The sequence below is a fragment of the Leptomonas pyrrhocoris genome (genome assembly GCF_001293395.1).
Source record: "Leptomonas pyrrhocoris isolate H10 chromosome Unknown, whole genome shotgun sequence".
In the NCBI taxonomy this organism is placed as follows: Eukaryota; Euglenozoa; class Kinetoplastea; order Trypanosomatida; family Trypanosomatidae; genus Leptomonas; species Leptomonas pyrrhocoris.
This window is the reverse complement of record NW_015438391.1, coordinates 154597-182146: the sequence shown is the minus strand read 5'-3', so window position 1 is coordinate 182146 and position 27550 is coordinate 154597. Positions and strand designations below refer to the sequence as shown.

Sequence of the window (27550 nt, the reverse complement as noted above, 5' to 3'; positions counted from 1 at the left end):
GCGGGCGGCAGCTTCCTCCTCAGCCTTCTTGCGGGCGGCGGCTTCTTCCTCGGCCTTCTTGTGGGTAGGGGCCTTCTCTTGAACGCTGCCTGCCTCCGACATGGAGGCCCTTTTAGCCTTGGGTGTTTTGGGTTTCTTCTCCACGAACTTGACGCTGAAATCAATAACACGCTTCTTCTTCGTACCGTTCTGGGTTGGATTCGGTCCGTCTTTTTCGATGATGGCTGTTTTGGGAGGGTTTGCCGCGTGCTTCGCCGGTCCTGTTTCCTGAAGCTTTTTCTTGTTGGCGTTCTTTTCTTCAGTTGCGACGGAGGTGGTGCTCGGTTCCTTACGGCGCGGCACGCTTCCTCCCTTTGTTGAAGCGGCGGTCACTTCCCTCAGTGAGGGCAGCTTCGAGAATTTGCTCTCGTGCTTTTCGGGCTCGATGGCGCTGCTGACGCTGTTTGAGGCGGAACCCCGCGAGAGGTTGGTGCTCTGCGGAGTCGAAGTCGGAGTGGGGCTGCCAGAACGGCGCACGGACTTGCTCTGGCGTTCCGCAAGCCCCACGCCTCTCTTCCGCTGGTCACCATGGATTTCGCCTTGTGCAGCCGGAGACCGCTCGCGCTGCACGCTGCTGCGCTCAGCTTTCATGGGACGCGGATGCATCATTGATGTGAACGGTCTTTAAGGTTTTTCTTTTGCTGCAGTGGTTGTTTTGTCGTGTTGTCCAGCGCGGGAGCACGAGCCGGAAAACAAGTTAGACAGTGAATGGTAATGGTTTCTTCGTTAAAAGATTTGATGTGAGAGATGTAGGTAACTGGGCAGAGAGTCTGAAGAGATCAGATGCAAGAAGAGATGAAGACGACGATTTTGAATCGATCCAGAAGGAAACCAAGATGCCGACCCGCGCAAAGGCTGGAACCCCAACAACGACTGTAGATACAACTTTTTAGCAAACCAAGTGTCAGACTTCCATACCTAGATATTTATATGTGTGTATGCGTTTTGCTGATCTGAGACGGCAACTCCACCACTTTCACCACATAAAGAAGAAAAAGCGTCCCTTTTAAGGCCTCGCTGGCAACGCGTATTTTATATTCTTCAAATTTAATACCGCGCCAACTTTGAGAGCGAAGCGTTTTCTTAAAGAGCAGATACAAAGTTGGTGACGGAGAAGCAGGTATGGAGTCGAGACGAGCCCCTTTCCTTTTGTCTCCGAGGTAGTTTCAAGCAGCCGGAACACTCTTGAGCTTCCACATCTTCTTCCTCCATGACGTTCTGCGCTTTGTCCTCGCTTTGCAGACAGCTGTGTGCTCAACAATATCAGATGCGCTGCACGTTGCGATCGTGCTCCCTAACGCTCGTTTACCCTTCCTATCTGAAAAGTCGACGGTAAAGTCGATCTCGCGACAATTCTTGATGCGCATCACCGCACCACGCGCGCCGTTCTCATCGTGGTTGGGAGGCGCTACGGCGTGGCGAGCAGCTTCCGCACCCGCCCTCTTGTGAACAGCAGCTACCTCGGTCTCACACAGAGAGCCCGGCGCTTCTGCTGAGGAGGGCAGCTGCCAAACATTGATGTCGCTCTTGATCGGTGTTGGCGAAATGCTGAGGCTGTTTGACATCGAAATGCGGAAGAAGTCATGGCTGCCCAACATCGCGGACGCATCAAAGCTCCGGAGACGGCCGAGGCGCCCGTCTACGCAGTCTTCGAGCTCCCGACGTCTCCACTGTCGTTCCTCCTCTTCCTTCTCGTGTGTGGCCGGAGCCTGCGCACAGCCCGACGTGCTGCGGTCCATTTCGGATGCGTATCGACTTTGTGGAGTCACGCCGGCGTCAAACATTTTTGCCGTAGTGACTGTCCGGTGGTGTTCACTTCTTGCGTCAACGATGACCGCTACCCCGTGCCGACAAAAAGGGAGAAAGAAGCTGAGGGAACGGCAGAAAGGCGATGAAAGTCCGTGTGTGTGCTTTCATGTTTCTGCTCTGCCAGCGGCCCAGGTGCCGTGAATTTGAGGAGGTCTAATTTGAGAAGAATGTAAAGGGAGATGAAAGGAAAACGAATATTGTGTCGTCGTTCTTGAGCGCGCCACAACGAAGCCGATCCACAGACGTGAAAAGATTCGCAGCAGCACCGCGTGAAGTGGTTCCTCATGCAGAGCCGCTCACTTCTAAAAAGGCATTAAATAGAGGTAGCACAATAGCATAGCATCACATCAAGTAGTTCTCTTCGTCTTAAGCGCCATTTAAAAAGGCAGCAGGAAATGGAAATGAAGAAAAGCCAGAAATCCTTGCGGCTTGGTAAGCAAAACCTTCGCACGTTGAAAGATGCATCCTGATGAGTTAACTCAGCGATTCTATGATTCGTGCCGCTTCTATGTGCCACAAATATTTAAAAAGTGTCGTTAAAGCCTCACTTCCTCACTGCCTTTTTGTGACCGCTCGTTGACTTCTGCAGGGTACCGGAAACATGCACGGTTTTACCGTCGCGTGGACGCTTCGTCCCCGCGAGCGGGGTGCGTTCCTTGGCTGCCGGCGCGGCCCTAGTGATGGTGAAGAAGCTATCTAGCCGGCCCTGCGTCTTCTTTGTGAGCGCGGCACGGAGGCGGGCAACACCTTTGCGAACGCGTTCCGGGTTGAAAAGTTTCTCCTTCACAAGAAACTGAACGAGTCCCTCTTCGTCTGGCTCCGTGAACTGAATGTCCACCTCCTCCGCCGGCGTCACTTCGGGGTTTTGGAAAAAGGCCCTCGCCTCCTTGTAGTAGAAGTCAGGGGGGATGGTGTGCTTGGTGGTGTCGAGGGACTCGAGAAAAGCGTCGATAGAGCCGTAGCGCTGAATTCCCTCCCACGCCTTCTGCGGGCCGATTCCCGGCACCTTAGGCACGTAGTCGCAGCCCAGAAGGATGCAGAGGTCAATGAACTGGTTCATGGAAAACCCGGTGGTCTGCAGGACGTCGTCAAGGTGGATCTCCGCAATGGGGCGCTTTTTGGCCTCACTAATGTTCAGGTGCCGGAGCATGATAGTCGAGCCAAACGTCAAGGCATCCATGTCCTCTGTGCCCACGCCCCACGCCTTGCCCTTCTTCACAAGCTCCGCGCACTGCGCCTCCGCTTCCGACGGGGCCTGAACCACCGGCACACCCATCAGCAGCAGCAGCCTCTTGCACTCTTCAATCTGCTCCCGACTCACGCGGACGGTTCGCTTGCTCATCTTTTCCATCATCTCGTCATCGCCAGCATCCTTCGCCTTCTCAAACTCCTTCTCCGCCTCTGCCGCCTTCTGCCGGCGCGTCTCCAGCTCCTCGGCCTTCAGCTGGGGTGGCTTGCCGTCGAAGACGTAAATGGGCTTTATGCCCTCGTCAATCATGCGGAGCGTCCGCGCAAACAAGCCGTTGAGGTGCGACGTCACCTCGCCTTGTTCGTTTGTCAGCTCCATCCCTTGTCCGTCTTGGAAGCCTTTCATAGCGATAATAAACTGGTAGATGCTCATGGACGCGTCAATCGCCACCCGGCGACCAAAGAAGTTTTTCAGCTCCTGCTCCTTGATGGCATTGGGCGCCTTCTCGTAGAGCAGCTTTGACAATCCGAGAATCCCCATCGCCGGTGCCCACGAAGAACAGATCGTGAACGTACAGAAAGAAACGAAGCGAGAGGGCAAAGAGAAGCTCTGGTGCCCAAAAGTGTGTGGGGGGAGGTGCTGCGTGCGCTCGTAACGGAGAAGCGTATGGAGAGATTCAGTCCGCAGAAAGGTGTGTCGTGTTTGGCTATCGATGAAATCGCATCAGGATGCCAGTGTGGCTGAAAGCACGATGCGTCCAGTAAAAAAACCCTGCCCAATGCAAAGATAAACCGTTGACGTGAGAGTTCTTGATGACAGCAAATAGAAAAGGCGACGATAAAAAGAGGAGGAGTTTTAAAAAAAAGAAGCTACACAATTCAACGATGAAGTTGGTCTCCCTCGTCGGAAGACAGCGACCTTCAAGCCGTGTGATGCTTCTTCGCTGTGGAAAGCAATAAGCACGCCCATCGCTTTAGGAACTTAGAGGATACACACGGATAGCTGTCGCTCTGTTACAATGAACAAAAGAGCGTTACCATTTATTTTTCAAATTTCCTCATATTTCCTTGATTTCTTTTAGTCGTTATTTACACTGCATACTCGGACTGTTGTCAAGAAAAGCAGGAGTAATGCGGTACTCGAGGCAGAATGAAACGTCAACAGAAACCGAAAGAAAAGAGCAGAAACCTTCTTCTATCGCAGAAAACACCGCGTTGACAAAGCGGCCTCGTTGTTCTTCAATGTACCATAACAACGAGCACACCGATCAACACGATGGTTACACCGACAACGAGCAGCAGCGTTTCACTTCCATATTTCTGCTTCGTTGCAGACACACCCTGCGTTACCGTCGGCGTTGATGGTGCTGCGCCTCCGCTTAGACCGGCAGAATTCCTCTTGTCTGAAGCGACGGGTATGCATCCTCTCATGTCGCTGTGCTTCGCTGCTGCTCCGGTGGCATCCTCAATCATCTCAAAAACCTCATCCAATGGTTGAGGAGAAAAGTCCGACGCCTCCGCCGCGCCAGCGGGTTCTACTCGACAACAGTACGAGATGTGTGCGTTGTGCGACTGCACTTCCACGAGGCGGGTGGTGCCAGCGGAAACGGCGTCGACAATTTGACGCTTAAGAATGCCGTACAGACCTTTTGCGCTAACAAAGGCTGGAGCCAGCACCACGTGGATGCGAAGCGTGCTGGTCGTCACACCGAGTTGAACAAGTTTTGCTCCAGTCGTCAGAGACGGCACACAGTTCTGCAAAGGCAGGTAGCTTTCGCCGTCGATGACGGTGGGTAACCCGCCCTGCGGTGAGACGAGGAGGGGGAGGAGGTGCTCGCACGAGTGCAGAGCACAACGAACCTCCACAAACGACACATTCGACACGACGACTTCAACCGCGTTGAAGGGCGCGCTGACAAGGCAGCACGAGGGGGGCTTGCCGTGGCCGTCTCCGTGCACCACACTAACTAGCTCCTTTGACGCGACATCGTGGAGTTGGGCGACCAGGTCCGCCACTTCGCTGGCGCTTCCAGACACGCCAAGCACTTCAATGCCGAAGGGCAGGACGCGTTCTAGGCATTCCATTTGCTCCTCCACAACGTTTGCATCTTCGCAAGGTACGCATTCGGCCACCACGTAGGCGGCATCTGGTTCCGCATCTACAGAAACAGAAAAAGAGACAAGGCTGCGCTGTCCCACAAGAATCGAAGGACCCACGTCGACACGCGTACTCTCAGTGGGCTGCGAAAGGTACAGACGCCTCATGATACGTGGTTGCTGAAAATACACAAAAAAAGGGGGAGGTTAGTGGAGTAACGGTGATCACATAGTATCGGCAAGCGGTTCAATGCACGATCGTAATGAGCAACCAGAAAAAAATATGACCGGCTCACCACGTTTCATAACCGCCATCTAGACGCACTTGCACAACATACGCAGAGGCGTTTAATGCGAGCGCCGACGAGAACAGGAGTGGATGTGAGAGATACGATCAAGCAGAAACAAATGAGAAACATGAATGAAAAGCCGTGAGAGATTCTGGGAAGGGGGTGCAGTTCATCTTCTTTTCATTTTCTGGCGAACCGTTGCGCGACTCCGACAAAGGCATCGCATGCGTGAGCCAAGCAAATAAAGGCGCATTTTGCTAGCCTTCCTCTAAATAAAACATCCAGCCTCTATTTATTCTTGAGCATGTACGTTACACGTTACAGTGAAGTTCTTGTTTCGACTGATTGAATGCAAAAGAAAAGTCGCGCTGTTGCAGGAAGAAAGTATATATTTTTTAAGATATTCGAGATCAATAAGGAGACGGAAAAAAGTGGGAGTACTTATGTTCGTTTCCTGAGCTCAGGAGAGAAAAGGTGGAACAGAAAACCAAAGGAGTTTCACACGCGACGTCCACCTACGCCGTCAGCCGCCTCTATTCAGGTCATCAGCAACGAGAAGGAGAGAGTAAGCGGAGATAGCAAATAAAAAAGAAAAGAGGATGTGGGGCAGCGGCTCCACAAAGGAAAGAAAACGATAAGATAGCGCCGTCGTCGCCACCGCAAATCCCACTGGAAGAAAAAAAAAAGCATCGATTTTATTTGGAAAACGTGGATCGGTGCATGAGGGGGAAAAAGGGTGTTCGTCAGCGTTACAGCCGGGTGGTAAAAAAAAAAGTGCGAAATGCGCACGCTCATTTGTACGACGGCACAATCGAAGACGACGTAGTGATGCCTGGGCAAGAAAAGGGTTTCTTTTGCAGCTCAAAATAACTATGTAGCTCATGAAGTCCATCTAGCTGATCCTCATTTCACCAGACTTTTCTTAATTCGCGTTTAACAGGAGGGAGAAATATATATACGTGGACGAGTAAATCCCATGCGTCACGGCAGCAAAAGCGAGCACCTAGTGCCTTCACAGAAGATAACTGTTTCGATTAGCTAAACGTTGTTTTGACCAATAAGTGACACACGTATGCGACTATTGACATTTTCGCCCATTTTGCCACGGAAGCGAGGCCTTTTCTAGCGGGAGTGAAATTGAAAAGGAAAAGTCACATAGACGCCTCCACCACGTCATATCTACGGCTCCGGGATGTAAGTCATTACGAAAAAAAGAGAAGCTGAGTTGCGTACAGAAGAAAAGGAACGAAGCAGAGAAGAAAGAACGAAAAGGTCAGCTGGTTTGAGCTGCACCGAGCTAAACAAAGACGTTCTGGGGCGGAGCGCACAAGTGAACGACAACAGAAATTTAAGAAAGAAAAAGAAGCACAAAAAAACAACGTAGAAAAATAGAGAAAAACGAATGTGTGTTCACAAGTGCGTGCTCGCTTAAGCCTTCTCGTCTGTATAGAAAGCATTTGATCAGAAACAAAATCACGACTCTCAACCAACGTTGATATTGGCTATTCACAATACACATAAATATATATAAATTTTAATAATAATAAAAACATAGAAAAGAGAACGGCGACAAGAGAAAAGAGAAAAAAAACGCAGCAGTCAACAACGAAACAGTAGCGACTGCTGCAACCACAACGCAATCCGCCGCATCAACAACAGCTTTGCAGCGCAACGGTGTCTACCGCTATCGTGAAGCATGCAGGGCAGGAATGTGCGCTCCACTGTTCGTATTCTTCACCGATGGTGTCGTAGTGCGCGGTGTAGGTTCGGCGGAACGACGGAGACTGCGCGGGGGAGGCAAGCGGGACACGTCAGCGACGTCTGGCATGAAGCTGGGCTCCGCACTCGGCGGCACGCCCACCTTGATACTTCCAGCTACGGAAGAACGAACGGAGGAATTGGGGCGGTCGCCGTACCGCATGGACCCCCGCCCCGAGCCGCCGACCACCGCCGGAAAAGTCCTGTCCCCGCCGCTGGGCGGCAGCGAGCGTCGCATCGTGGAGACGACACTTTCCGGGGTCGCGGTGTCCACGAGAGTGTCACGTTCGTCTTCGACAATTTCGCCTGGCGCGTCTTCGGGAATGGCCGAGATGCTCAACTCCTTGCTGGCGTGCAGGCGCTGCCGACGTTTGCGCTGCGCTGATGCGGTTTCGGACAACTTTTGCTTCGCTTTCGGTGCGCGGGCAGTCGCAGGCAACTCTCGGTCGCCGACAGGCATGATTGACACCTTCTCCGGAGCAGGGGTGGGCTTCCCGGATGAAGAGTAGAGGGTTTGGGTTTCGTCTAGCAGCTCCACAATTTCGCCGCCGGCCTCGTCTATGATCATGGAGGTGTTGGCGCTGCGCGAGCGATGCACGTTGGCGCGCCGTCCCTTCCCGCGAGATGGCGGCTTCGCTTCTGACTCACCCTCCTTCTCCGTCCTGGCGCCGTTCCTCTCCAGAGCCGGAGTCCCACCTTCCTCGCCTAGTTTTCGTCGACGCACTAGCTTGCGCGTCATCTTCGGCGGTGCAGCGTCCATTCCCCTTCCGGTCCTCGCCACTGCGGGTTCCCCTACCGCGCCCTTCAGAGCGCCAGCATTCGCGTCCGGCATCTCGGCAGCTTCGTCCATCGCGACATCCGAGAAGCTGCACGAGCGGTTGTTGTTGTTCACACGCACGCGTCGCTTCTTCATCTTCGAGCCACTGGGCTTCGCCAACGACTTTGCAGCGGCGGTTGTCGCGGCTTCCCTTGCTCTGGGCTTGTCCGGTAGCACCGGTTCCTCCTTCAACTCGCCTGCCTCCATGTCTGGAAGGCTGCTGATGGAGAGGCTGCGGCCCGGCTTATGTGCAGCGCGGCGCCGCTGTGACTTGCGCTTCGTCGTTGCCGTGAGGTCCCCGTCATCCTCGTTGATGACGCCGGCTTCCTCCTCGTGCAGATCGCTAAACGAGACGGCGTTGTTGCCGGGGCGCCGGTTGCGTGGCCGGCGCCCTGCTCTTTTCGTTAGCCGCGATTGTGCCTCAGCGGTGCCGCGCGGTGCTGCGGTCATCGGTGACGGACGCGCCTTGCCCTGTTGACGCTGTGGCTTGCTGACCTCGGCGAGTGCCTCATCTTGGTCTTCAATCTCCTCTGGCGTGGGATCCTCTACTTTCAGGAACGACACGCTGCGGTTCGCCGTGTTGCGAGGGCGTCGCATTTTCTTTGTCGGCTCTGAGAGCGCATTGCTCTCCTTTGCCTTGTATTGGTGATGGTGCGATGATATGGCCCTAGCACCCACCTGCATCACCTGGCTCGTGGAGGCAGAGAGCTTGCCTTCTTTTGACTTCTTCTTCGTTGCTTGTCCTGCAGCGAGAGAGGTATCCTTCATCCTCCGCACCGTTCCAGCAGGAGCGGACAGCTTGCCGACCTTTTCCTTTTGCGGTTTTGCTTCGTCCGCAACAGGGGCCATGTCACGCGCCCTGAGCATCTGCATCTTCACCGCCACCGCCTTCTCGGGTGGCAACGAGAGAATGGCTGTTTTGATTTTGTTGTCGAGTTCAGGGACACTCGACATGCTCTTTTCCCCTGGAACCTTTTTGAGTGCCTCCCTCGCCTCCATGTACATGCGGATCTGCTGTAGCGGTTCCAATTCACGCGCGAAGTTGCGATCGTTCCACTCCAGCTCATCAAACGCACAAAGCGGAACTTTTGTCTCCGTGTCTTTCAGCCGCTTGATCAGGTTCAGAATTTCCTCACCGTTTGTCACACCGCGTGAGATGGGACGACTCCGCACTGCGCGCACAGTTGGGACCTTGGGACTCTCTGGAGGTGCGGAAGCCACTGCCGATTTGGCCTTGTCGGCTGTCGCCGGGCTCGACTCGCCACCGAGGCGAGTGCCGTTCCGGCCGTCCGCCGCTTTCAGTTGACGATTTTTCACAGCCTGCACCTTGGCCGCCATCTCCTTTTGTGCGGGCAGGCACAAGGTAGCAGTCCGGATCCTGTCGTCTAACGCCCTAGTGTCGCCCCCCATCACGGCCTCACCAGCTTTCTTTTGAGTGCACTCCTTCGCCTCCAAAAAGGCACGAATCTGCATCAACGGCTTCAACTCCGAGCTAAACTGCCTATCGTTCCAGTCCAGCTTCTGAAACGCGCTTACCGGCACGCGCTGCTCCGGGTCTTTCAACCGCATTATGAGTTCGCGAATCGCCTCACCGTTTCCCATGTTTTGCGTCATCGGGCGGCTGGCGAGTGAATTCACCTTCGTCTCCATCTCCTTGTCAGCGGGCAGGGAGAGAACGGCAATTTTGATCTTGTCGTCCAGGGCGGTGGAACGTTTCATCGCACCCTCAATCGGTTTTGCCTTGACGACTTGCTTTGCCTCCATATACGCTCGGATCTGGCGCAGGGGGAGCAACACCGGCTCGAAGTTGGGGTCCGTCCAGTCTATCTTCTCAAACTCGCTCAGTGGAACCTCGTCCTTTGGATCCTGAAGACGTGCGACAAGCTTCGGAAGATTTTCAGTGTTCTGCGGTCCACTTTCGCTGCCGCGGTAAAGGCGGCTTGTCGGCTGCGCTGGCCGCAATTGACGGCTCTTAACTGACAGCACCTTGGCGGCAATCGCTTTTTGCGACGGGAGCGACTGAACAGCAGCTTCGATCTTCTTTTCAATTTCCGCGTTTTGCTTCATGGGGTAACTAGCGCGGCGCTCAAGGCAGACCTTAATTTGCTTCAAAGGTTCCAGCACCTCCTTAAAATTTTCGTCGTTGAAATTTACGTAGTCGAACGCCTCCGGCGTCACCTCGTCAAACGGGTTGCGGAGACGCTTGACAAGCGTGTAAATGAGTTGCGCGTTGAGCGGCGCCTCATCCTCGTCGTCAAGGCTGATGGTGGACTCTGAGTCTGAGACCTCGTAAGTTGGGCTGTGAACCATCCCCACGCCTCGTGTCCTCTTCTTCCGCTCAAACTCTACTGGAAGGGCGTCGGAAGTCGTAGAGGTATCATCGTCAAAGCTACTCAGAGACGTGGTAATCTCATCTTCCTCTACGTTGCGCGCACCTTTGCCGTACGTGCGTTTTGCATTCGTACGCTCGAAGAAGACCTCCAGAGGTCCGGCATCGGAGAAGGAGCTTTGCGAGCCGACTTCCTCCGACGCGCCTGTGGGGTCCTGCGTGCGAGCAGGTGCACCAGCGCGCCGCCTTGGATTGCCGTTAATGTAGCCAAAGGCTAGCGGGACGAATTCCTCGCCACTGTTGTCCGAGAATGAGCTATCAGAAGTCTCCTCATAGGAAGAAGTTTCAAAGTCGTCGTTGGAAACGCGCCCCACGCAGCGAGTGGCTCCCCCCGACACTATTCTGGTGGGTAAAGCGACGTTATCACTAGAAGAAGACGAGGAAGAAGTCCGAACAGCCGCGGCCTTACCACTATACCGCGCTCTAACAGGATCTGTAGCTCCCATAACCATCTTGGCGCACTACAACTAATTCTAGAGGCTAAATCTGTCAGCATTCAGGTGAAAACGCCAATTTTAATGAAAGACATCGAGAACAAGATAGCATATATATGTGGCAGATATCAGAGAAAACAAAGAGACGATCCGGACATGAAAAGTAGAACAAGAGAAAAATAAAGGAATAGAAAACACAGTGAAACGAAAGCAAAATAGTCTCATAAGATTTAGTTTCTTGCGTTTATTCAAACCTTTGTTTTTCGCTAAATCTTTTCCTTTTTTTGGTACTGCTGTTTAATCTATTTTACGCCGATGAAGTCAAGGTCCAAAGCTCTAGAAAGAAAAAGACAACGTAAACGCCACCACTTTCTTATGACCATTTCTTTCCCTATTCCTTTTTAAGTATTCTACGACTATGCAATTAGTTTCGAGTACTTCAGCCTCTAGGTCACCAATCACAAGAAATGCCGCCAAGGCAAATCTGCCAGGCTACATCAATCGCACGAACTGCCCGGTTTCATTTTATCGAATATTTTTCTTTTTTTTGCTCTCGTATGGCAATAAGCTATCTGTAACAGCTAAAAGTAGAAGACTAATACTTTGTACGCTTCGGTGAATACTGCTTCAAAAGGTCCATAGGCCAAGCACTCTGCTGTCCCTTTGCTTACTCGCGCAAATAACGATCTATTAAGCTGGAAAGAGACAGCAAAAGAAAACCTGCGCCAGCATTTCTTTTTTTTTTAACGTACTCAAAGCTCCACTGTGGCTATCAAAACGCTTCTGCACACCAATTGAGCAGTTTATCTTCAGTTACAAATGAACTCGAATTGACGGCACATGGAAAACATTTCTACTCCCACCACACTGGCCTCGCCCAAAACGTTAAGAACATCCTTCAGCAAACCGACTAAAATAATCGCTCTCCTCAGCTAAAAAAAAAAGTTAAAATATCCTAAGAAACACGAGTGCATACAAAAGCTTTCAATGAGTAGTTGCGAGCTAGCAAGCATATTATTCCGCCTTCAGAAAGCCGAATAGGACGTTATTTTCCTCTGCTTCCCATTAACGGCGCAGTGTTTTCTCCAACACGAGAAAAAAAAGCCCGACCCGGTATGTAAAACTCTTCTGTAAACCCCGCACTGCTTACTTGGCCATTGGATTCTGCGCAATGTACTCCACAGCATCAGGAATGGACTGGATCTTTTCGGCATCGTGATCAGGGATATCTAAGATGAACTCCTGCTCGATGGCAAAAACGACCTCCACAACGTCGAGAGAGTTGAGGCCGAGATCGTTCACGAAGTGAGACTCAGGCGTCACCTTAGAGGCATCAACCTTCTCGAAGTTCTTCACTACCTCGAGCACACGCGTCAGCACGTCGTTCTTGTCGAGGAGGTATTGGCCGCTGCGAGTAGCGCTCTCCTCGTGGTGGGCATCGGAGTAGGCTCGGATAGAGCACTGGTAGGCAAGAACAGCGCCTGCGCACGCGGTAACAGGGGCACGACCAGCGCACTGCGTCTGAGAAAACCGAAGCAGCGCCGCAGTTGCAGGAACGACGGCACGCTTGCTGAGACGACGAAGGAACGCACGCTGCATTTTCCTTTTTCTTTTGAAGCACAGTATGTAGAAAAGATCACAGAAAACGATAATAATGGGAGTAGAGCTACGTGAATGTATGCAATAGTTTTCCAAACCAGAAGAGCAGAAAGCACAAGAGAGAATTTTAGAACAGCAGAAAGATATCCGCTCATACTTAACTGCTTTAGAACTGTTTTCAACTGTACCAGAGAAAAGTGGCGCAGTTCTTCCAAAAGGAAAAAAAAGCTTTCTGTAACAAGATCTTGGCTTGATAGCATCATAGAAAACATACATTTTTCTAACGCCAATAATAGTCAAAATACAAAAGCAGAACCACTTTTAGTATCCTCCTTTACGAGACTTTAATAGTTGCGACCGTTAGCGCGGGAAAAACAACGTCCAGTATTTTCTATCTTGACGCCAATGCTATTATTCTTACAGATGAGGCCGTCGCGAACCAGAAGTGCAACTTGGCAGCAGCAAGGTGTTCGTGCGCTCGTGCTGTTATGAGTATTTTAATGCATTATGTTTGCATTCAAAACCAATACAACCAAATAGACTGTTTATCATCATTAACGGCACTACAAGTGAAAGTTTTCTTCGTTTCGCGTAGAGTCAGTTGGCCTGAAATACACCGAAGACGTCCGCTTTTACCATCCAGAAGGCAGAATGAAAAGAAAACAAGAGAACAAAAAAAAAGAGTTCGTGTGGATTGACTGCGTTGCGCGAAAAGCACAAGACAAGGACAAGCATTTGGAAACAAAAGAAGTAGAGACACTTCAGCATACTTCAACGCCTACCGTACCGTGACTACAAGCCTTTGAAGCTGTCAGACGTAAACAAGAAGTACGTACAAACACAACAAACGAGAGCATATCAACAAACGATCGCATAAGAAAAATAATAAAACAGCATTTCCACGTGACGCCCGCTGCCTGCACCTCAACATCATGTCCCTTCGAGCAGTACACTACCGTTTTCGAGTCACCGTTTTCAAGCACAAAAAATAAATAGTTGCTTTTGCTCTCCAACAACACATTGAACAGCAAAGTGGCTTAGCGCTTCTCCGACATCTGGCGAAAAGTCAGTTACCCAATAACCAGTTTTATATCAGGAAGAATAAAAAGAGGGTGAAAACCGGTTGTGGAGAACTATGAAAACGTGCAGTATTCCTTTAGGCACTGAATAATAATTCTGCTCTAAAACGAGTTAAAAGAAAAGATACCGCTATTTCATTTAAAAAAAACCTGGGAAGGCAATGCGCACCTGGAGCGTTACTGTATTCTGAAAGTCCACCAGCCACCTTTCGTTAAAGTGCAGGTGAGCTCACTTGCTACTTGCTCATCCGTACTTGGATCAACGTGCTGTTCCTGAAACCCAGCATATCGTGAGGATTATTGGGTTAGGAAAAGAACACAAATGACATCTTGCCTGCTGCCTGTAGTGCAGGACTACTGTAGGGAATAGTCAGTTGAATTGGTAAGAGCAGCTGAAAAGAATGAACTTATCCCTCCGAAAAAGAACACAGGAAAGAAGATTGATAAAAGGCATAGCTTGTTCGTGCCTTTTGAAGAACGTAGGGACCACCTTCTTGTCTCTTTTCTGTTGACCATCAGTGCGCTTCCCGAACAATCTGCCTTCCGGTCAGTTCAACACAACACATAATTTTGTCTCCATGTTACTGGAAGTGAACTGCATTTTAGCTGCTTTTACTGACCCTTCCTCTTTCGCTGTTTCCCTGTTCATGTTTGAAAAAAAACAGCTTACAGAAACGGCAATGGAGCAGCGAGCACTGAAGGTGCAAACAAAAGAATGACACAGGTGGCCAGCAATTTCGTATCTACACCCCCCCCCACCTTCTCATCACCATTCCCACACTGTCACACACACGCACTTTCTTCTTCCACTACAGCGAACCCGCGTCACAGCACCCCTTTCTTTCATAGCAAGTCTCCTGTTTGGTTATTTCCCCCGATGGCAGGCCCTCTTTCTTTTTTTTGCCCGCGTGGAAGTTCAACCGCAATCTTCCTTTTTTGTGTGATGAACGCTGTTGGTTGTCTGCATTAACTTTGAATCACCATTCAATTGAGGCTCTATCGATGCATTGCTTGCCACAAGCTGTCAGCCGGCAGATTTCGTAATTTGTCCTCGCACTTCCTACTGAATTCCCCGGCAACGACAGTTTGAGTTTGAGAAGCGCGTGAGGATCGATGTGCGAGTTTTAACCTGACAATTTGACACTTGAATGGTTCTTTGATGTGAGCTGGTGACGATAATCCCGTTTCACCCGCTGTCGAGAAAACATGGAAGGTAAATGTGGATCGCTGCATTCAATGTCATGTAAATGCTCGCCGCGAGGGTGCTCTATTTCTCCTTTACGAGTGTTTTCCTTCTCTTGTAACGGGAAGAAGTACGATTTGGATAATTTCATTTATGCATTTGCTTTCGGTATCTTACAAATCATTAGACGGAAGCTTTTTTTTTAAACGATATCTAGGCCTTGTTCGTGTGCTGCTATTCGTAGCAACAGTCTGGTATTACTTTGCGTTCTCTTTTTTGTTGTTTAGGAATTCTTAACCGTCGCGTGACATGTACTCTCGTATCGCAAAACCTTGACCTTGATGAAAGCCAGATCTTATCTTTGCGGTTTTTTACCCAGTTACGTTCTAAGACTAACTGACAGATTGAAGAGTTCTTTTTATATTTTCCGTTGTTTTATTACTGTGTTTCTGAGGGGAATACTTCTGTTTTTTTTTTTAGGAACTGCCTCTGTTCCTGTTTACGTGAACTGGCGCACATCCGCTCATTGTATATGCCTTGTATCCTGGCATTTGACAGTTCACTACAATTCAGTGCCGTTGGTTTCTGTGATGCGGGCATGTAGAGCACCATCTTTTTCGAGAGTGTTAGCTTTGAGAAAATGAAGGGCAGACGAGTCTGCTAAACAGTTGTTTCTTGTTCTTTGTTACTATTAAAGAAAGAAGGTTTCTGTGCTTATTGAAGTATTATGTAATAGTTATGTATCTAATCCTTTTATTCTGACTCAGTACTATAAAGGTGTTTTTCGTAATACATCGAAGACCATTGTGTGAGGTACCATATCAATCATTAACTGCATATAACTGTTCGACGTGCTTCACTGACGGCACAACCGATACCCCGCAACACAGTTTTCATGATCTACTGCTGAATCACAAAAAGGGTCCCTACTAACGTCGTCGCCGCACCTTCTCGTATTCAGGTTGTTCTAACAGGACAGTTTGCTTCACTGTTGTCTAACTGTCGCTGACACTACACCACGGTTTGATGTTATACATAGCGTCGGTGCATCCCATGGCTCTTGCAAAGCGTTACGTTGTGTGGCTGTGTGTGTTTGAGTTCCAGCGGAACTGTAGATTACTTTAAGATGCATCTTCTCATGTAATAGTTGTACGTTTGTGTTGGTATTGGTCTCTACTTTGCTCGTCGTCAAAACTCCGTTTGTGGCTCTGCGGATTGACAGCTCGTGATGGCACTTTTTCATCAGAAATATTTGCTTTCGAGACCGCGACGTGTAGTAACTTAATAACAGCTGTCGTGTTAGTTCAGTGGTCGAAGGTTCTCAAATACAACGCTCGTTGGGAGAATTCATTTTCCTTTTTGCTGGTGTTGACTATGTGTGATGTCGTTCCAGTGGTAGTCCGGATATGCACGCTTTGCCTTCTTTTAGCTTGGAAGAACGTAGAAGTGAGAGAAAAGTGTGTGGGTTGGCATTTGCTTACCTCCATGCTGGAATCACAGCCCTGCAATCTAGACTTCTTTCCCTTTTCCGCTTTTTATTCTTCTCTGTAATGTGTAGATATAACGGAGAAGTGTTGCAACGGTTTTCAAACCTTCCATATATGCCGCATTGGATAAGCAGAAACATGATTTTTACGATTCCTAATGAGCGTTTATGCCCTTTTTCTTTACACGAAAGTAGAGTTTTGTGAAACGACTCTCTTAAGAAGGCAGTTCTACCTCTTTTCGTGTTCAGAAGGACAACAGGCGCTTTTGGGTTTTAAAGCTTTTGGGGTGCTAAAAACCGAACGTTTCTCATTGCATCCCGCTCGAAATACTCGTTCGTTTGTGGAAGCCTTCTACACAATTCTCACGCATGCCTGATCACATTTTTTTTTCCCCCTTAACAGCAAATGCTTTCTATATGTGCAGTACTGCTTTGTGGCTGATAGCAGCACTTCTTGCCTTGGCAAGGTCTTTGTTTACCGGCTCCTTACCAACGTAGACAATGTGCTCGAACAAATTTCATGTTGGGCAAGGAATTTCAGGTCCCGTATTTTTCTAGAACCGGAGGTGGATCGATCTCTTTTTCTGCGTAATTTGTCTTTTTTCCTGCAAAAGAAGGGGAAAAATGAGACGGGACGTCGCATATGGTATTAGTACCTTTTTGTTACGTTGTATTCTTGTCACAGCGTTTCTTTTTCCTTGTTTCCGTTTCATTCTTCAGCCTACAAAGAAGAGTGAAGTCTATTTGTATCTCATATTGTATTCATATAACGATGTGTGTTGCCCTTTTTTCTTCTTGTTCTTTCTTTTCTCTTTCGTGCGATGATCGTTTGTTTCGCCTCCTGAATTGCTCATAATGGTAGATTTTTCGTGTTGATGGACTTCGACGCTGGTGTTACTGGAATGACTGCATCTTCTTTCCATATACCTTTCTCTTTTTTAACGGTGCGCGTGGAATTCGCTGTGAAGGAAACGTCTTCCATGAACTATTTTAACTGTACGGACGAATCCCGCTGTCGATACGCCAAAAGTAGGTGAAATGAATGTTGCTCTCCCTCACTTTGAGACCAAAAAGAGAACTCAAAGCGTGTTCTGTGCAGAGAAAAATGAGAAGGAATATCAAGCTCGTGTTTACGTGGCATTGAGCTAAACGACAGCAAAACAACACGTTGCGCATGATATCAACCAGAGAAAAGCAGGTTATCTGACTATTTCATCAACCGCAACGTTTTCTCTCTTTTTTTTTCTTCGAATCTCGTGCCGCACGCATGCATGATTGCCCTCCTCCTCTTTATCCTCTACAATCTTTTTTTTTTCTGATTATTATCTTCACCCCTTGAATTGATGCTTAACAAACAATCGTCATGCTTAAAAATATCCGTAATCGACAGTTGAGTCGTCATTTTATTTGTCGATACTTCGTCAAAAGGGACTTCTATTTTTCTTTTTTCTGCCGCAAAGATCTATAAGGAAACACACACACACATAGCATCGTTTATTTGTTTTGCTTTATGGCCAAAAGCAACATCAAAACTTCTATTTAACTTTTTGTATACAATCAAAACTTTTTTTACTGGCAAGAAAAAAGAAAAATGATGCGTCGTTGCTGCATTTTGCTCGCTGATGCGGCTGCTGCAGGTGGGGGCTATCCCCCTGAGTGGATCGCAACAGCGAAGAAAGAGCTGAAGCGCGACCCTTCCACATTGGTCCGTCACTCCATTAACGGGTTCGACATTAAACCTCTGTACCTGCCTGAGGATGTGAAGAAGGTCCCAAACCTCCCCGGTTTCTTTCCCTTCACTCGCGGTGTGCACGCCACCATGTACACCGGCCGTCCGTGGACAATTCGTCAGTACGCCGGTTTCTCAACTGCCGAGGAGTCGAACAACTTCTACAAGGCTGCCCTGAAGAGCGGTCAGCAAGGTCTTTCCGTCGCCTTCGATTTGGCAACTCACCGCGGCTACGACTCAGATCACCCTCGTGTGACTGGCGATGTGGGTATGGCTGGTGTGGCCGTGGACACCGTTGAGGACATGAAGTTGCTGTTCAAGGACATTCCTCTCGATAAGGTCAGTGTGTCTATGACCATGAACGGCGGTGTGATTCCCATCCTTGCCTTCTTCGCCGTGGCGGCGGAAGAGAGCGGCGTACCGCAGGCGAAGCTGCGTGGTACCATCCAAAACGATATTCTCAAAGAGTTCATGGTGCGTAACACGTACATTTTCCCTCCAACACCGTCCATGCGCATTATTGGCGACATTATGGCATATCTCAACAAGAACCAGCCGAAGTTCAATAGTATCAGTATCAGTGGTTACCACATTCAAGAGGCTGGCGCCGATGGCGCGCTTGAGCTGGCCTTCACCATTGCCGATGGACTTGAGTACATTCGCTGCGCCGAGGCTCGTGGGCTGACAGTGGATGATGTGGCGCCGCGTCTATCTTTCTTCTTTGGTATCGGCATGAACTTCTACTGCGAAATCGCGAAGCTGCGCGCCGCCCGTACACTCTGGGCGACGTACGTGAAGAAGAAGTTTAACCCCAAGAATTCGAAGAGTTTGCTGCTGCGTACGCACTCGCAGACCTCCGGGTGGTCGCTGACGGAGCAGGATATGCAGAACAACATTATCCGTACGACGATTGAGGCCATGGCCGCCGTCATGGGCGGCGTGCAGAGTCTGCATACCAACGCCTTTGATGAGGCCGTTGCGCTGCCGTCCAAGCAGAGTTCACGTACCGCGCGTAACACGCAGATTATTATCCAGGAGGAGACCCACATTTGCGGCGTCGTCGACCCGTGGGGTGGCTCGTACATGATGGAGGCGCTCACGCAAGAGATGATTGACAGAGCCACCGCCATCATCGAGGATGTGGAGTCGAAGGGTGGTATGACCAAGTGCATCGAGGAGGGCTTCCCGAAGCTGAAGGTAGAGGAGAGCGCCGCTCGCCGGCAGGCCGCCATCGACTCTGGTGCCGAGACCATCGTTGGTGTGAACAAGTACGTCAACCCTGATGACAAGGCTCCGGAGACGCTGCGCATTGATAACGAGAAGGTGCGCGCAGGCCAGATTGCCGGCATCCAACGCGTCAAGGCCGCTCGTGACACCGCCAAGTGCGAGGCCGCCCTCAAGCAAGTGACGGCGGCCTGCAAGGACAACAGTATTAACATTCTGGATGTCGCCATCGTCGCCGCCCGCGAGCGTGCAACGCTTGGCGAGATCACGTTCGCAATGGAGGAGGTCTACGGCCGCTACGTGGCCAAGAACCAGGTGGTGCAGGGCGTGTACTACAGCACCTACGTGAAAGACGGCAGCAAGGAGGAGCAAGACTATGTTGGGAAGATCAAGGCCCGCATTGACGCCTACGCCGCCAAGGAAGGTCGTCGTCCGCGTATCATGGTTGCCAAGATGGGTCAGGATGGTCACGACCGTGGTGCCAAGGTGGTCGCCACTGGCTTGGCCGACATGGGTTACGATGTGGATATTGGCCCGCTGTTCCAGACCCCCGAGGAGGTTGCTCGCCATGCCGTCGAAAACGATGTGCATATTGTCGGCGCCAGCTCTTTGGCTGCCGGTCACCGTACTCTAATTCCGCAGCTCATCCAGGAGCTGAAGAAGCTCGGTGCGGATGATATCATTGTCACCGCCGGTGGTGTGATTCCCCCGGGCGACTACCAGGAACTGTACGACGCGGGCGTGAAGATGATCTTTGGCCCTGGTACACCGATCCCGAAGTGCGCGGACGAAATGATTACGGCTTTGGAGGCTCGCCAGAAGTAGGCACCACGTGTTACGTGCTGACCCCGATGCGTGTTCTCACAAGAAGCCGTCCAGACAGCCATGGCTCTTGTTCTTCCACTTGTTCTAACTTCCACTTTTACTGCACACCAGTGCGCTCGACAACTCTTCGTTTCATTCTTTACTAAGTGAACGTTCTTTTACTTCCCTTTTCTTTCCGTTCCTTCTCTCTTTCAAATAACATGCTTGAAAACCCTAAAAAAAAAAGCAAGCAATCAAAATGACCCTCTTTCCCCTCAGCGATGTTGTTATTTTTTTTTCTCTCTGTTGGGAATTGCTGCCGGTGGTGCGTGACGGGGAAACTTTTTTTTTCACACGCCGGCATAACGCTCAACAATGCTATCGAGTTAGGCTACTCGTTTGTGCTCCCAGGCAGGGAGAAAGCGAGCAAGACAACGGCGCTTTTGAGATGTTTTGCTTGGGAGTAGAAACATAGAGACATCAAATCCGGCTGCTGTATTGTCCCGGCAGAAGAAAGAAAAAAACGCAAAACCAAAATAACAACAGACTCCTCACGCTGCTGCTCTCCCTTCACTTTTGACTTTTCAACATTTTGAGCATATCTAACAAGCAGAGGTATGAGTTGAAACAGCGTCAACGGTTTCTGTTACTGCCATCTTTTCTGGTAGAAGGAAGAAAAAGAACACGATAAGTGCAATTCTTTTAATAGGACATATACAAACGATAACCGTATTTTTCTTTTAATTACATATCAGGAGAAAAATGTTTTCATATTGCTTTCGGGAATCTGTTTTTTTAATTATCCGACGCGATGGCCGTCGGAAAGAAAAGAAAAAAAGGTCACACGCGCAATGGTTGTCGTGGCCTGCATGTCACTCTACGCCTCATGACCATAGGAAGTGGTGGGTTTCACGGAATTTGCGGAGGCTGTCTAATGCAACCCGCGCCGTGTGTCACGCGTCGTCTTTCTCTACATGAGACGGTTGACGTTAGCGCAGGGCTTCTGTGCCTCCCTTTCCTAACCCGTTTTTTAGGAGGGGGAAACATGCACGCACATACAAATGCACATCAGCGAGAGAGAGAAACACGTATTGTGATATTTGGGGCATGCTGCTCTCACGTTTTTCGCAGTCGTCATTTCCCTTTCCCTCGTTTCTCTTCTAGAAGTGTATGATAAACAGTCAGGCGGTTCAAATTCCTTTGCGAAGGGAAGCACTCGCACCAGCGAAAGTGTCCCTCTTGTTGTGCATTTTCATCAAAACTGGCAAGTAAAGCAAAAAAACAATCAAACACCGAAACGAACACATAAAATAGAGAAAGTGCTTCTTCTTTTCCACAGCAGAAATCGTAAAAGCAGCGGCAGACGACAATAAGCAACGAAAGGGGAAAAACAAAGAAGACGACCAACCACGTCTACCCCTCGGGCAGCTGTTTCCTCACGTGGCAGGCGACTCTTTCTTTGGACATCTGAATCGATACAACAATGGTTCCTTTTCAGACGGAGCGTTTTCTCAAGGACATCAAGCATGTCGACAAAGACCTGCGGTTGATGGCTTTGTTTGATCTCCGCCGCTTTCTGCCAAGCGCAGAAGAAGGCAGCATTCCTAACGAGGTGATGGAGAAAACGCTGGTCTGTCTCTCACCTGATGAGAGATGTGAGGAGGTGCAAAACGAAGCTGCGAACGTCCTCCCTGCCATGGTCGTCAAGTGTCAGCAGCGGGAAACTATACTGAAACGCCTTTTACTGATTGTTGCTCTGAAGCCCCTATCCAGCGGCAGCGAGGCGATGAATCTGCACTATTTGTGTAGAATGGCGTTCAAGAAGTGCTGCATCGAGTTCGCTGAGGAGGCACGCCGAAACGTTGTTTTCTGGCAGAAGCAGCTGAACGTCGCACGTGCGCTCTGCACTGGATGTGCTGAAAACCTTGCCTCGAGCAACTTAGATGAGGCGACGCGGGAAGTTATGTACAGCGCCGTGAATGCCCTCGTCTCCGCCTACAGAAACGCTCTAGACGACCGCGCTGCGCTGATCACGCAGGCGGTGGAAGACTTTCAGTCTGCCGCCTCCATTCGCCACGCAAGCCTCACCCTGGTGGAGTCGCTGATCGCGTCTGTTGACGCAGCGACGCGGGAAAAGGTGCTGAACGACTCAGTAGCGCTGCTCCTTGGCGCCAAAACGAGCGAGCTTTACGTTTCGTATCTGCAGCTGTGCGAGGTGGAGCTGAAGGCACTTCGGAGGCCCCCTCAGCAGGTGGTACAGAGGGTGTTTGATTCCGTCTGCGAGCGCCTGCGGCATGCTACGGAGCAGTTTGACGGGGCGGAGGACAACAGCGAGATACTCTTGGAGGTGCTCGACTCACTTCTGCATCTCATTCCAGGTGACGGTTGCAGCTTAGGCTGGCAGACCAGTTTCGCAGCGATCAAGGACTTGATCAGCTTTGATCCCTACTGCACCGGTGCCGAGGCCGAACCTGCCGGTGACGACGGCTACGACGACGAGTACGACGAATACTACGACTACAACAACGAAATGGCCGACGCGACGTGGAAGCTGCGCACGCAGGCGGTGCGCGTTCTGCAGACACTGGTTGCCCAGCACGACGACAAGACCCTTGGGATGGAGGCACTCTCGATGTTGGCGGGCACGTTGGGAGACCGCGTGGAGTTAGTGCGGCTGGAGGGCGTGAAGCTGTTCCGTGCCGTGGTGCGGCGTGCCTACGCACGCGATGCGAACTGCTTCGGCCTCATCACGAGTCGCTGCGAGGAGCTCTGCGGTCTCCTCGAGGACGAGGGGGAAAAGGCGTTGACAGCTGTCACGAAGGCCTTGGAGGAGGTGTTTGGAGCTTTCGCTGATGTCCGTGCCCTAACGGAGGAGATCGTGCCGCTTTTGTTGGCGCAGGTGCGGGCGAACGCGGCGCGTCTGGCGAACAACGCAGCGGCCGTGGACGGGCTCCGAAGTATCGTTGAGAGTGTTGTGAGCGCTGCTGGCGGCCAGCAGCTCTGCGGTTCTGTCGTGGAGCTGAGCACACAGCTGCCAGCGCTATGCACCGCCGGCGCTCGCTCGGAAACCGCCGCGGCGGGTATTACGAGGGTCAGCCAGACGCTAGCCAACGTGTACGCCGCCACACACGACGCCGCCGTCCTTGCCGCGTTGGGCAGCGAATACGCCGCCGTGATGAGCAACACAGCGATCCCAATCGGGTGTCGCGCGGCGGCGATGGAGAGCGTGGCCAAGTGGATCGCCGCGTGCGGCGTTGCACACTTTGACAAGTCGGTAGCCGCAGCTTTATGGACTGCCCTAGACACCGACGCCCTGCGACTGCCGGTGCTCCGTGCCCTACACACCATCACCAGCAGTGCTGTTTCTGCTGCCGCAGTGCCCTCTTCTGTTCTGCAGTCCGTGGAGGCGCTCTTGAACTCGTCGCAGCCCTCAAGCGTGCGAGCGGCCGCAATGGACGTGCTGCTGGGCCGCCTCTCCGTGCCGTCTGTTGCGCCGCGGGACGCCGCTCACCTACAGCGGCTGATACAGCTGTACGCGCCGGGCGGTCCTCTCTCGCTGGCGTCTTGCGAGCTGGGCGAGATGCAGTCGCTGGCGAGGCAGCTGCGACAGCTCTTCCTGCACACCTGCGACGGCGGCAGCACCGCCCCGTTTTACGCGCCATACATCGCCTCCATGTGGTCCCACTTCACGCAGCTCGCCAGCGCGGTGGCGTTTAGCCGAAGTCTCCTGGACGGGGCTCTCGATGGCGTTACGGCGCTGCTCGCCGCCGTGTACGCGCAAGAGATGTCGGCGCGCGCAGCGATGGAGCAAGACCTGGCCGACTTCCTCACTCGCGACCAGGCCCACCTAACATGCTCGTACACACTGGTACGCTGCATTGCTGCCAACTCTGTCAACGGCTTTTTAGCGAGACTCGCGATTCGCATCCCGGACAATGGCCATTTCCTGCTATGCGTGGGCGCGGCTGGCAGAGAGAGCGCGTTAGACCCGCAGTGGTGCTCGCTGCTGCTGGACAGCGTTACGAGCAAACAGGGCGAGGAGATGCGCACCTGCGGCGAGGTTGCCCTATCGTACAGCATGCTCCACCCCGCGAACGCTTCGACCATCCTCCTCCCCTGCGGCGAACGTGCGGCGGACGGTAACGCGACGGGGCGCTATTACTACGTGAAGGCAGTGAAGGAGGCAGCTACCCTGGCGCTGACTCGCCGTGCCACCGCCTTCCACGAACCTGCGATCTGCGAGAAGCTGCTCACCATCTTCCTTGGCGCCGCGGCGGGCACCGACTTGGAGGAGCTGTACGACGCCTGTATCGGCGTGCTCAGCGCGTTCCTGATTGAAGCCGCATCAACGCCTCGCATCGCCAACATCCTCTTTCGTGAGGACGCCTCGCTTGACACGCGGGTGACGTGTGTGGTCGCGTTGCGGTACTTTATCAGCGCTCTGGAGGAGCGTGGTGTGAGTGTGGAGGCGTACCGCGCTGCTGTCATTCAAGCGCTGCTGCAGCTGAAGCGGCCTGCCAACCCGAAAGAAAGCACTGCCCCTTCGCTGCCGCTCCGCACTATGGCGCTGCGGCTGCTGATGTCCGTACTCCAGCACCGCCCGCAGTGGCTCCTCTGCGACGAAACACGCGCGACTGTCTTCCCCAATTTGTTGGCCGAGCTCCGCGAGGACGGTACGCTGCAGGGCACCATCGACCTCAGCGGGTACACCCACCGCGTGGACAAAGGACTCGAGTGCCGCAAGTTGGCCTTCGAGACGCTCTCCACCGTTTTCTGGGCTGATCGGCAGCACAACGTCGACTTGGTGTCTTTCTGCAACGCGAAGAGTGACGTGGTGGACGCCCTCATCGTGGCGTGTAGCCCGCACAACAAAGGCGACCACGACTCCTTCATCAATGAAACGGCAAAGGAGCTGCTGATGCGCTTCGTGGAAAGCAACGCCAACTACGCGTTTACCGAAGCGCAGCTGGACGCGCTGGTTGATAAGCTGTCACACGATATCAAATCAGGAGCTTCGTCGAACGACGCGCAGAAGACGACGATGCTTTTGACGGTGAAGTGCGTGATGCGGTTGAGCGGCATTTCTGCCGTTGCGTATCACAAAGGCTTTCAGGAGGTTGCGGAGGTCGCGCGAACGTCTGGGTTGCTCACGCAGAGTCTCAAAATGTAGAAGAGGGGGAATTTGCGTTGTTTCGCTTTTTCTGCCCTTTTTTGCGTTTACATCGGACTGCGTCGTGGCGCCTGCTTCGTTCCCCGGTGCTCTCTTCTTCTTTTTCGAAACTCTGGCGAGCAGCCACTTCGTCGGTGAATTCCCGCATATTGCTGAGTAGGCGCACTGCCACAGCAACAACCAAATGCGGTAGGTGGCTGCGTGTTGTCCTGCCACTTCTGCCACATTGTATCGTACTCCGTTTTCTCTTTTCATCGGCCAGGTTTGTTTCTGCAGCCAAAGAGGCGTCGAATGAAATTCGAAGAGAAAGGGTCAGTCCGGTGAGCTGCGTGGGGTCTTTTCGCTCCCCGCACTACTTGCGGTTGATCTTGGACAAGCTCTCTATTCCTCGACTTCTATTCAGATTGCTTTTGTTTTTGCGTCTTTGCATGCGTACCGTCTAATACAAACATCCCTAAACAATGACAACACGCACACACGCATACCTACTTTGAGCGAAAACAGCTGGCTAGCCATTGACAAGGTGGACTTCTCGTTCCCATCTGGGCCTTTATGAAAAGCACATCACCCAAGTGCCGCCTACCACATTCAGGCTGTTTTCGACTCGTTGAACTCTGCGTACAGTCAGCGGGTTTGTTTTCTTCTCTCTCCTGCGCCACCATGCGCCGGCTCATGCGGATTTTCGACTTTCTGCCCTCTTGCCGCTTTCCTTTTATCTCCCTTTTCTTATTCCCTCCTGCTGCTGCTTCTTCCGCTTTCATTTTTCTCTTTCCTTCCAATCGTCACACCAAACCTCGCGTTCAAGGAAGGAGCGTCGTTGGACCAAGTTTTGACCACGTTGCTCTGTTTTTGTAATGCGGCACTCTTTTCAGCGCCTTTGCGCCCGCAACCTCTTCGTCGCCGCGGCAACCTCTGTCCCGGCTGTCGTCGGCACACGCGAAGACCAAGCTACGCGGATGCATCAGAAGTGCTTGGACCCTCAGGTACCTCCAAGCGATTTGGTGCGCTTCTCCAGTGCGCTTCTCCCTTTCATCGCAGACGGTTCAATAGAGCTGCGCCAGCAAATGCAGCTGCTGAACGCGCTGGCCACTCGATCTGTACGCCACGAAGGCGTTATCCAGAAGTGCCTATGGGATGTTTTCAAGGCTCCATTGCCTTGCAGCAGCACCACCGCCTTCGCTCCAGAAAACGAAAGTCTCTCCTTGATGGAGTTGTCGGCGTACACAAGTCGTGCTTTCCGACTGATGGCGGAGCAGCAATTCTTGAACGACCCGCAAATGACGGCGATCGCACTCGGACGCTGCGTGGAGCTGGCAACACATCTGACGATGCGTGGCGTGTGCGACGCCTACAAAGGTTTGCGGGCCGTGAGCCACATGTTTTTCAGCACCGCAGACGCGGCCCACCACGACAGTGAGTTAGCGGAGAACATGACGATGAAGGAGTTCTACCAAAATGAGGATGCACCGGATGCGAGGACGCTGCGCAATCAGCCAAACCTGATCGATGTGTTGTGTGGTGAGCTGGAGATGCAGCTGCACCGCTGCGCTTGCGTTTTAGGGACGAGCAGTGACCTTGCGGGGGGTGACCACACACAGCTCGTCCTTTCTTCAGACGCTGCGCAGACTTCCATTTCTCCCCCTTCCTCTCCCTCTAGTGTGGCGTTGGGGGAGCCACGGTGCTTTCTCGACGTGCTCGACTCTCTCGCCGTGGTGGGGGTGCAGCACGCCAGCACGCTGGACTGTTTGGCCTCTCTCGTTCCCCGTTATCGGTCCAGCACTTCTTCCGGCTTCTTTATCCATGCCCTCCACCACGCCGCACAAATCGACGAGCGGGTGGCCGACCCTCTCGCGTACGAGGAGACCGCTAGCGTGCAGGACGCGCGGCGGCACCTCACGCAGCGCCTCAGCGAGGAAATCCAACAGATGCCCGGAGCTGCCGGGTACCTGCGGCACAACCCCAGCGAGTTGCTGCTCCTGCGGCGGCTTTTCGAGCGGGAGGCGGTCAGTGCCGCACTTTCGCCCGAGCTGTGGGATACCGTGCGCACCATCCGCGTTGCACACCGCCACACCGTGGCCGAGTCGCAGCGGAGCTCGCGACCTACTGGGAAGCTCTTTGACAAGAAGTACGCCATCAAGGTGAAGCCCATCTCCGTCGACAACTCCGAGACGGAGCGATTCGTACCGCCGGAGTTCAAGACGTGGCGCAGCCCCGCTGCAACGCCGCGTCGCGAACACCCCCGTAACGGACGAGCACCACGGCGCATGGCGTTCGGCACGCGGCGCATCTCGAAGAACTACATCAAGGACAAGCGGAAAAAATTTTGCCCTGCTGTTTTTTAATGGAGCAAACAGACAAACGAGTATCATCGTGCCCTGAGCTCCGAGGTACGTAACGGAGCGCATTTTAGCATGGGTTTTCGCTGACAGCGTCGGCTACGCTTTTGTATTCAACT

The 27550-nt window shown here is 52.0% G+C and overlaps 9 protein-coding genes across 13 annotated transcripts in view; 3 read left to right on the top strand and 6 right to left on the bottom strand.

Moving 5' to 3' along the window:
- The window catches only part of ABB37_09833 (hypothetical protein), a gene marked incomplete at its 3' end in the record, with an annotated part of 973 nt that extends 162 nt beyond the window's left edge, over nucleotides 1-811 (bottom strand). Inside the window, exon 1 of one of the 2 annotated variants that reach the window (XM_015809477.1) lies at nucleotides 1-811. This exon is cut by the window's left edge and continues 162 nt beyond it. In XM_015809477.1, the coding sequence (XP_015651959.1) occupies nucleotides 1-648 (648 nt within the window). In that variant the 5' untranslated portion in view covers nucleotides 649-811. The other variant, XM_015809478.1, reaches the window with a different exon arrangement.
- Nucleotides 812-1205: 394 nt separating this feature from the next.
- ABB37_09832 (hypothetical protein) lies at nucleotides 1206-2003 on the bottom strand (the record flags this gene model as incomplete). The annotated part of the gene is made up of 1 exon (XM_015809476.1): nucleotides 1206-2003. The coding sequence occupies exon 1, from the start codon at nucleotides 1821-1823 to the stop codon at nucleotides 1206-1208; it is 618 nt and encodes a 205-aa protein (XP_015651958.1). The 5' UTR covers nucleotides 1824-2003.
- Nucleotides 2004-2392: 389 nt separating this feature from the next.
- ABB37_09831 (putative flap endonuclease-1 (FEN-1)) lies at nucleotides 2393-3847 on the bottom strand (the record flags this gene model as incomplete). Its single annotated transcript, XM_015809475.1, has 1 exon — nucleotides 2393-3847. Exon 1 carries the CDS (start codon nucleotides 3575-3577, stop codon nucleotides 2393-2395), a length of 1185 nt encoding a protein of 394 aa, XP_015651957.1. The 5' UTR covers nucleotides 3578-3847.
- Nucleotides 3848-4275: 428 nt separating this feature from the next.
- Nucleotides 4276-5459, bottom strand: ABB37_09830 (hypothetical protein; the record flags this gene model as incomplete). Its single annotated transcript, XM_015809474.1, has 1 exon — nucleotides 4276-5459. Exon 1 carries the CDS (start codon nucleotides 5299-5301, stop codon nucleotides 4276-4278), a length of 1026 nt encoding a protein of 341 aa, XP_015651956.1. The 5' UTR covers nucleotides 5302-5459.
- A 1648-nt stretch (nucleotides 5460-7107) lies between these two features.
- ABB37_09829 (hypothetical protein) lies at nucleotides 7108-10875 on the bottom strand (the record flags this gene model as incomplete). Its single annotated transcript, XM_015809473.1, has 1 exon — nucleotides 7108-10875. The coding sequence occupies exon 1, from the start codon at nucleotides 10837-10839 to the stop codon at nucleotides 7108-7110; it is 3732 nt and encodes a 1243-aa protein (XP_015651955.1). The 5' UTR covers nucleotides 10840-10875.
- A 1092-nt stretch (nucleotides 10876-11967) lies between these two features.
- ABB37_09828 (putative mitochondrial acyl carrier protein, putative (ACP)) lies at nucleotides 11968-12489 on the bottom strand (the record flags this gene model as incomplete). Of its 2 annotated transcripts, none has more annotated exons than XM_015809471.1 (1): nucleotides 11968-12489. In XM_015809471.1, the coding sequence occupies exon 1, from the start codon at nucleotides 12418-12420 to the stop codon at nucleotides 11968-11970; it is 453 nt and encodes a 150-aa protein (XP_015651953.1). In that variant the 5' UTR covers nucleotides 12421-12489. The 2 variants fall into 2 exon arrangements, with proteins under 2 accessions (XP_015651953.1, XP_015651954.1); XM_015809472.1 differs by having other exon boundaries at nucleotides 11968-12432.
- A 5068-nt stretch (nucleotides 12490-17557) lies between these two features.
- On the top strand, nucleotides 17558-19946 carry ABB37_09827 (putative methylmalonyl-coenzyme a mutase; the record flags this gene model as incomplete). Its single annotated transcript, XM_015809470.1, has 1 exon — nucleotides 17558-19946. The coding sequence occupies exon 1, from the start codon at nucleotides 17760-17762 to the stop codon at nucleotides 19944-19946; it is 2187 nt and encodes a 728-aa protein (XP_015651952.1). The 5' UTR covers nucleotides 17558-17759.
- Nucleotides 19947-21088: 1142 nt separating this feature from the next.
- Nucleotides 21089-25095, top strand: ABB37_09826 (hypothetical protein; the record flags this gene model as incomplete). 2 transcript variants are annotated; one of them, XM_015809469.1, is made up of 1 exon in its annotated part: nucleotides 21089-25095. In XM_015809469.1, exon 1 carries the CDS (start codon nucleotides 21409-21411, stop codon nucleotides 25093-25095), a length of 3687 nt encoding a protein of 1228 aa, XP_015651951.1. In that variant the 5' UTR covers nucleotides 21089-21408. The 2 variants fall into 2 exon arrangements, with proteins under 2 accessions (XP_015651951.1, XP_015651950.1); XM_015809468.1 differs by having other exon boundaries at nucleotides 21092-25095.
- Nucleotides 25096-25899: 804 nt separating this feature from the next.
- On the top strand, nucleotides 25900-27437 carry ABB37_09825 (hypothetical protein; the record flags this gene model as incomplete). 2 transcript variants are annotated; one of them, XM_015809467.1, is made up of 1 exon in its annotated part: nucleotides 25900-27437. In XM_015809467.1, the coding sequence occupies exon 1, from the start codon at nucleotides 25950-25952 to the stop codon at nucleotides 27435-27437; it is 1488 nt and encodes a 495-aa protein (XP_015651949.1). In that variant the 5' UTR covers nucleotides 25900-25949. The 2 variants fall into 2 exon arrangements, with proteins under 2 accessions (XP_015651949.1, XP_015651948.1); XM_015809466.1 differs by having other exon boundaries at nucleotides 25904-27437.
- Nucleotides 27438-27550: the final 113 nt, after the last annotated feature.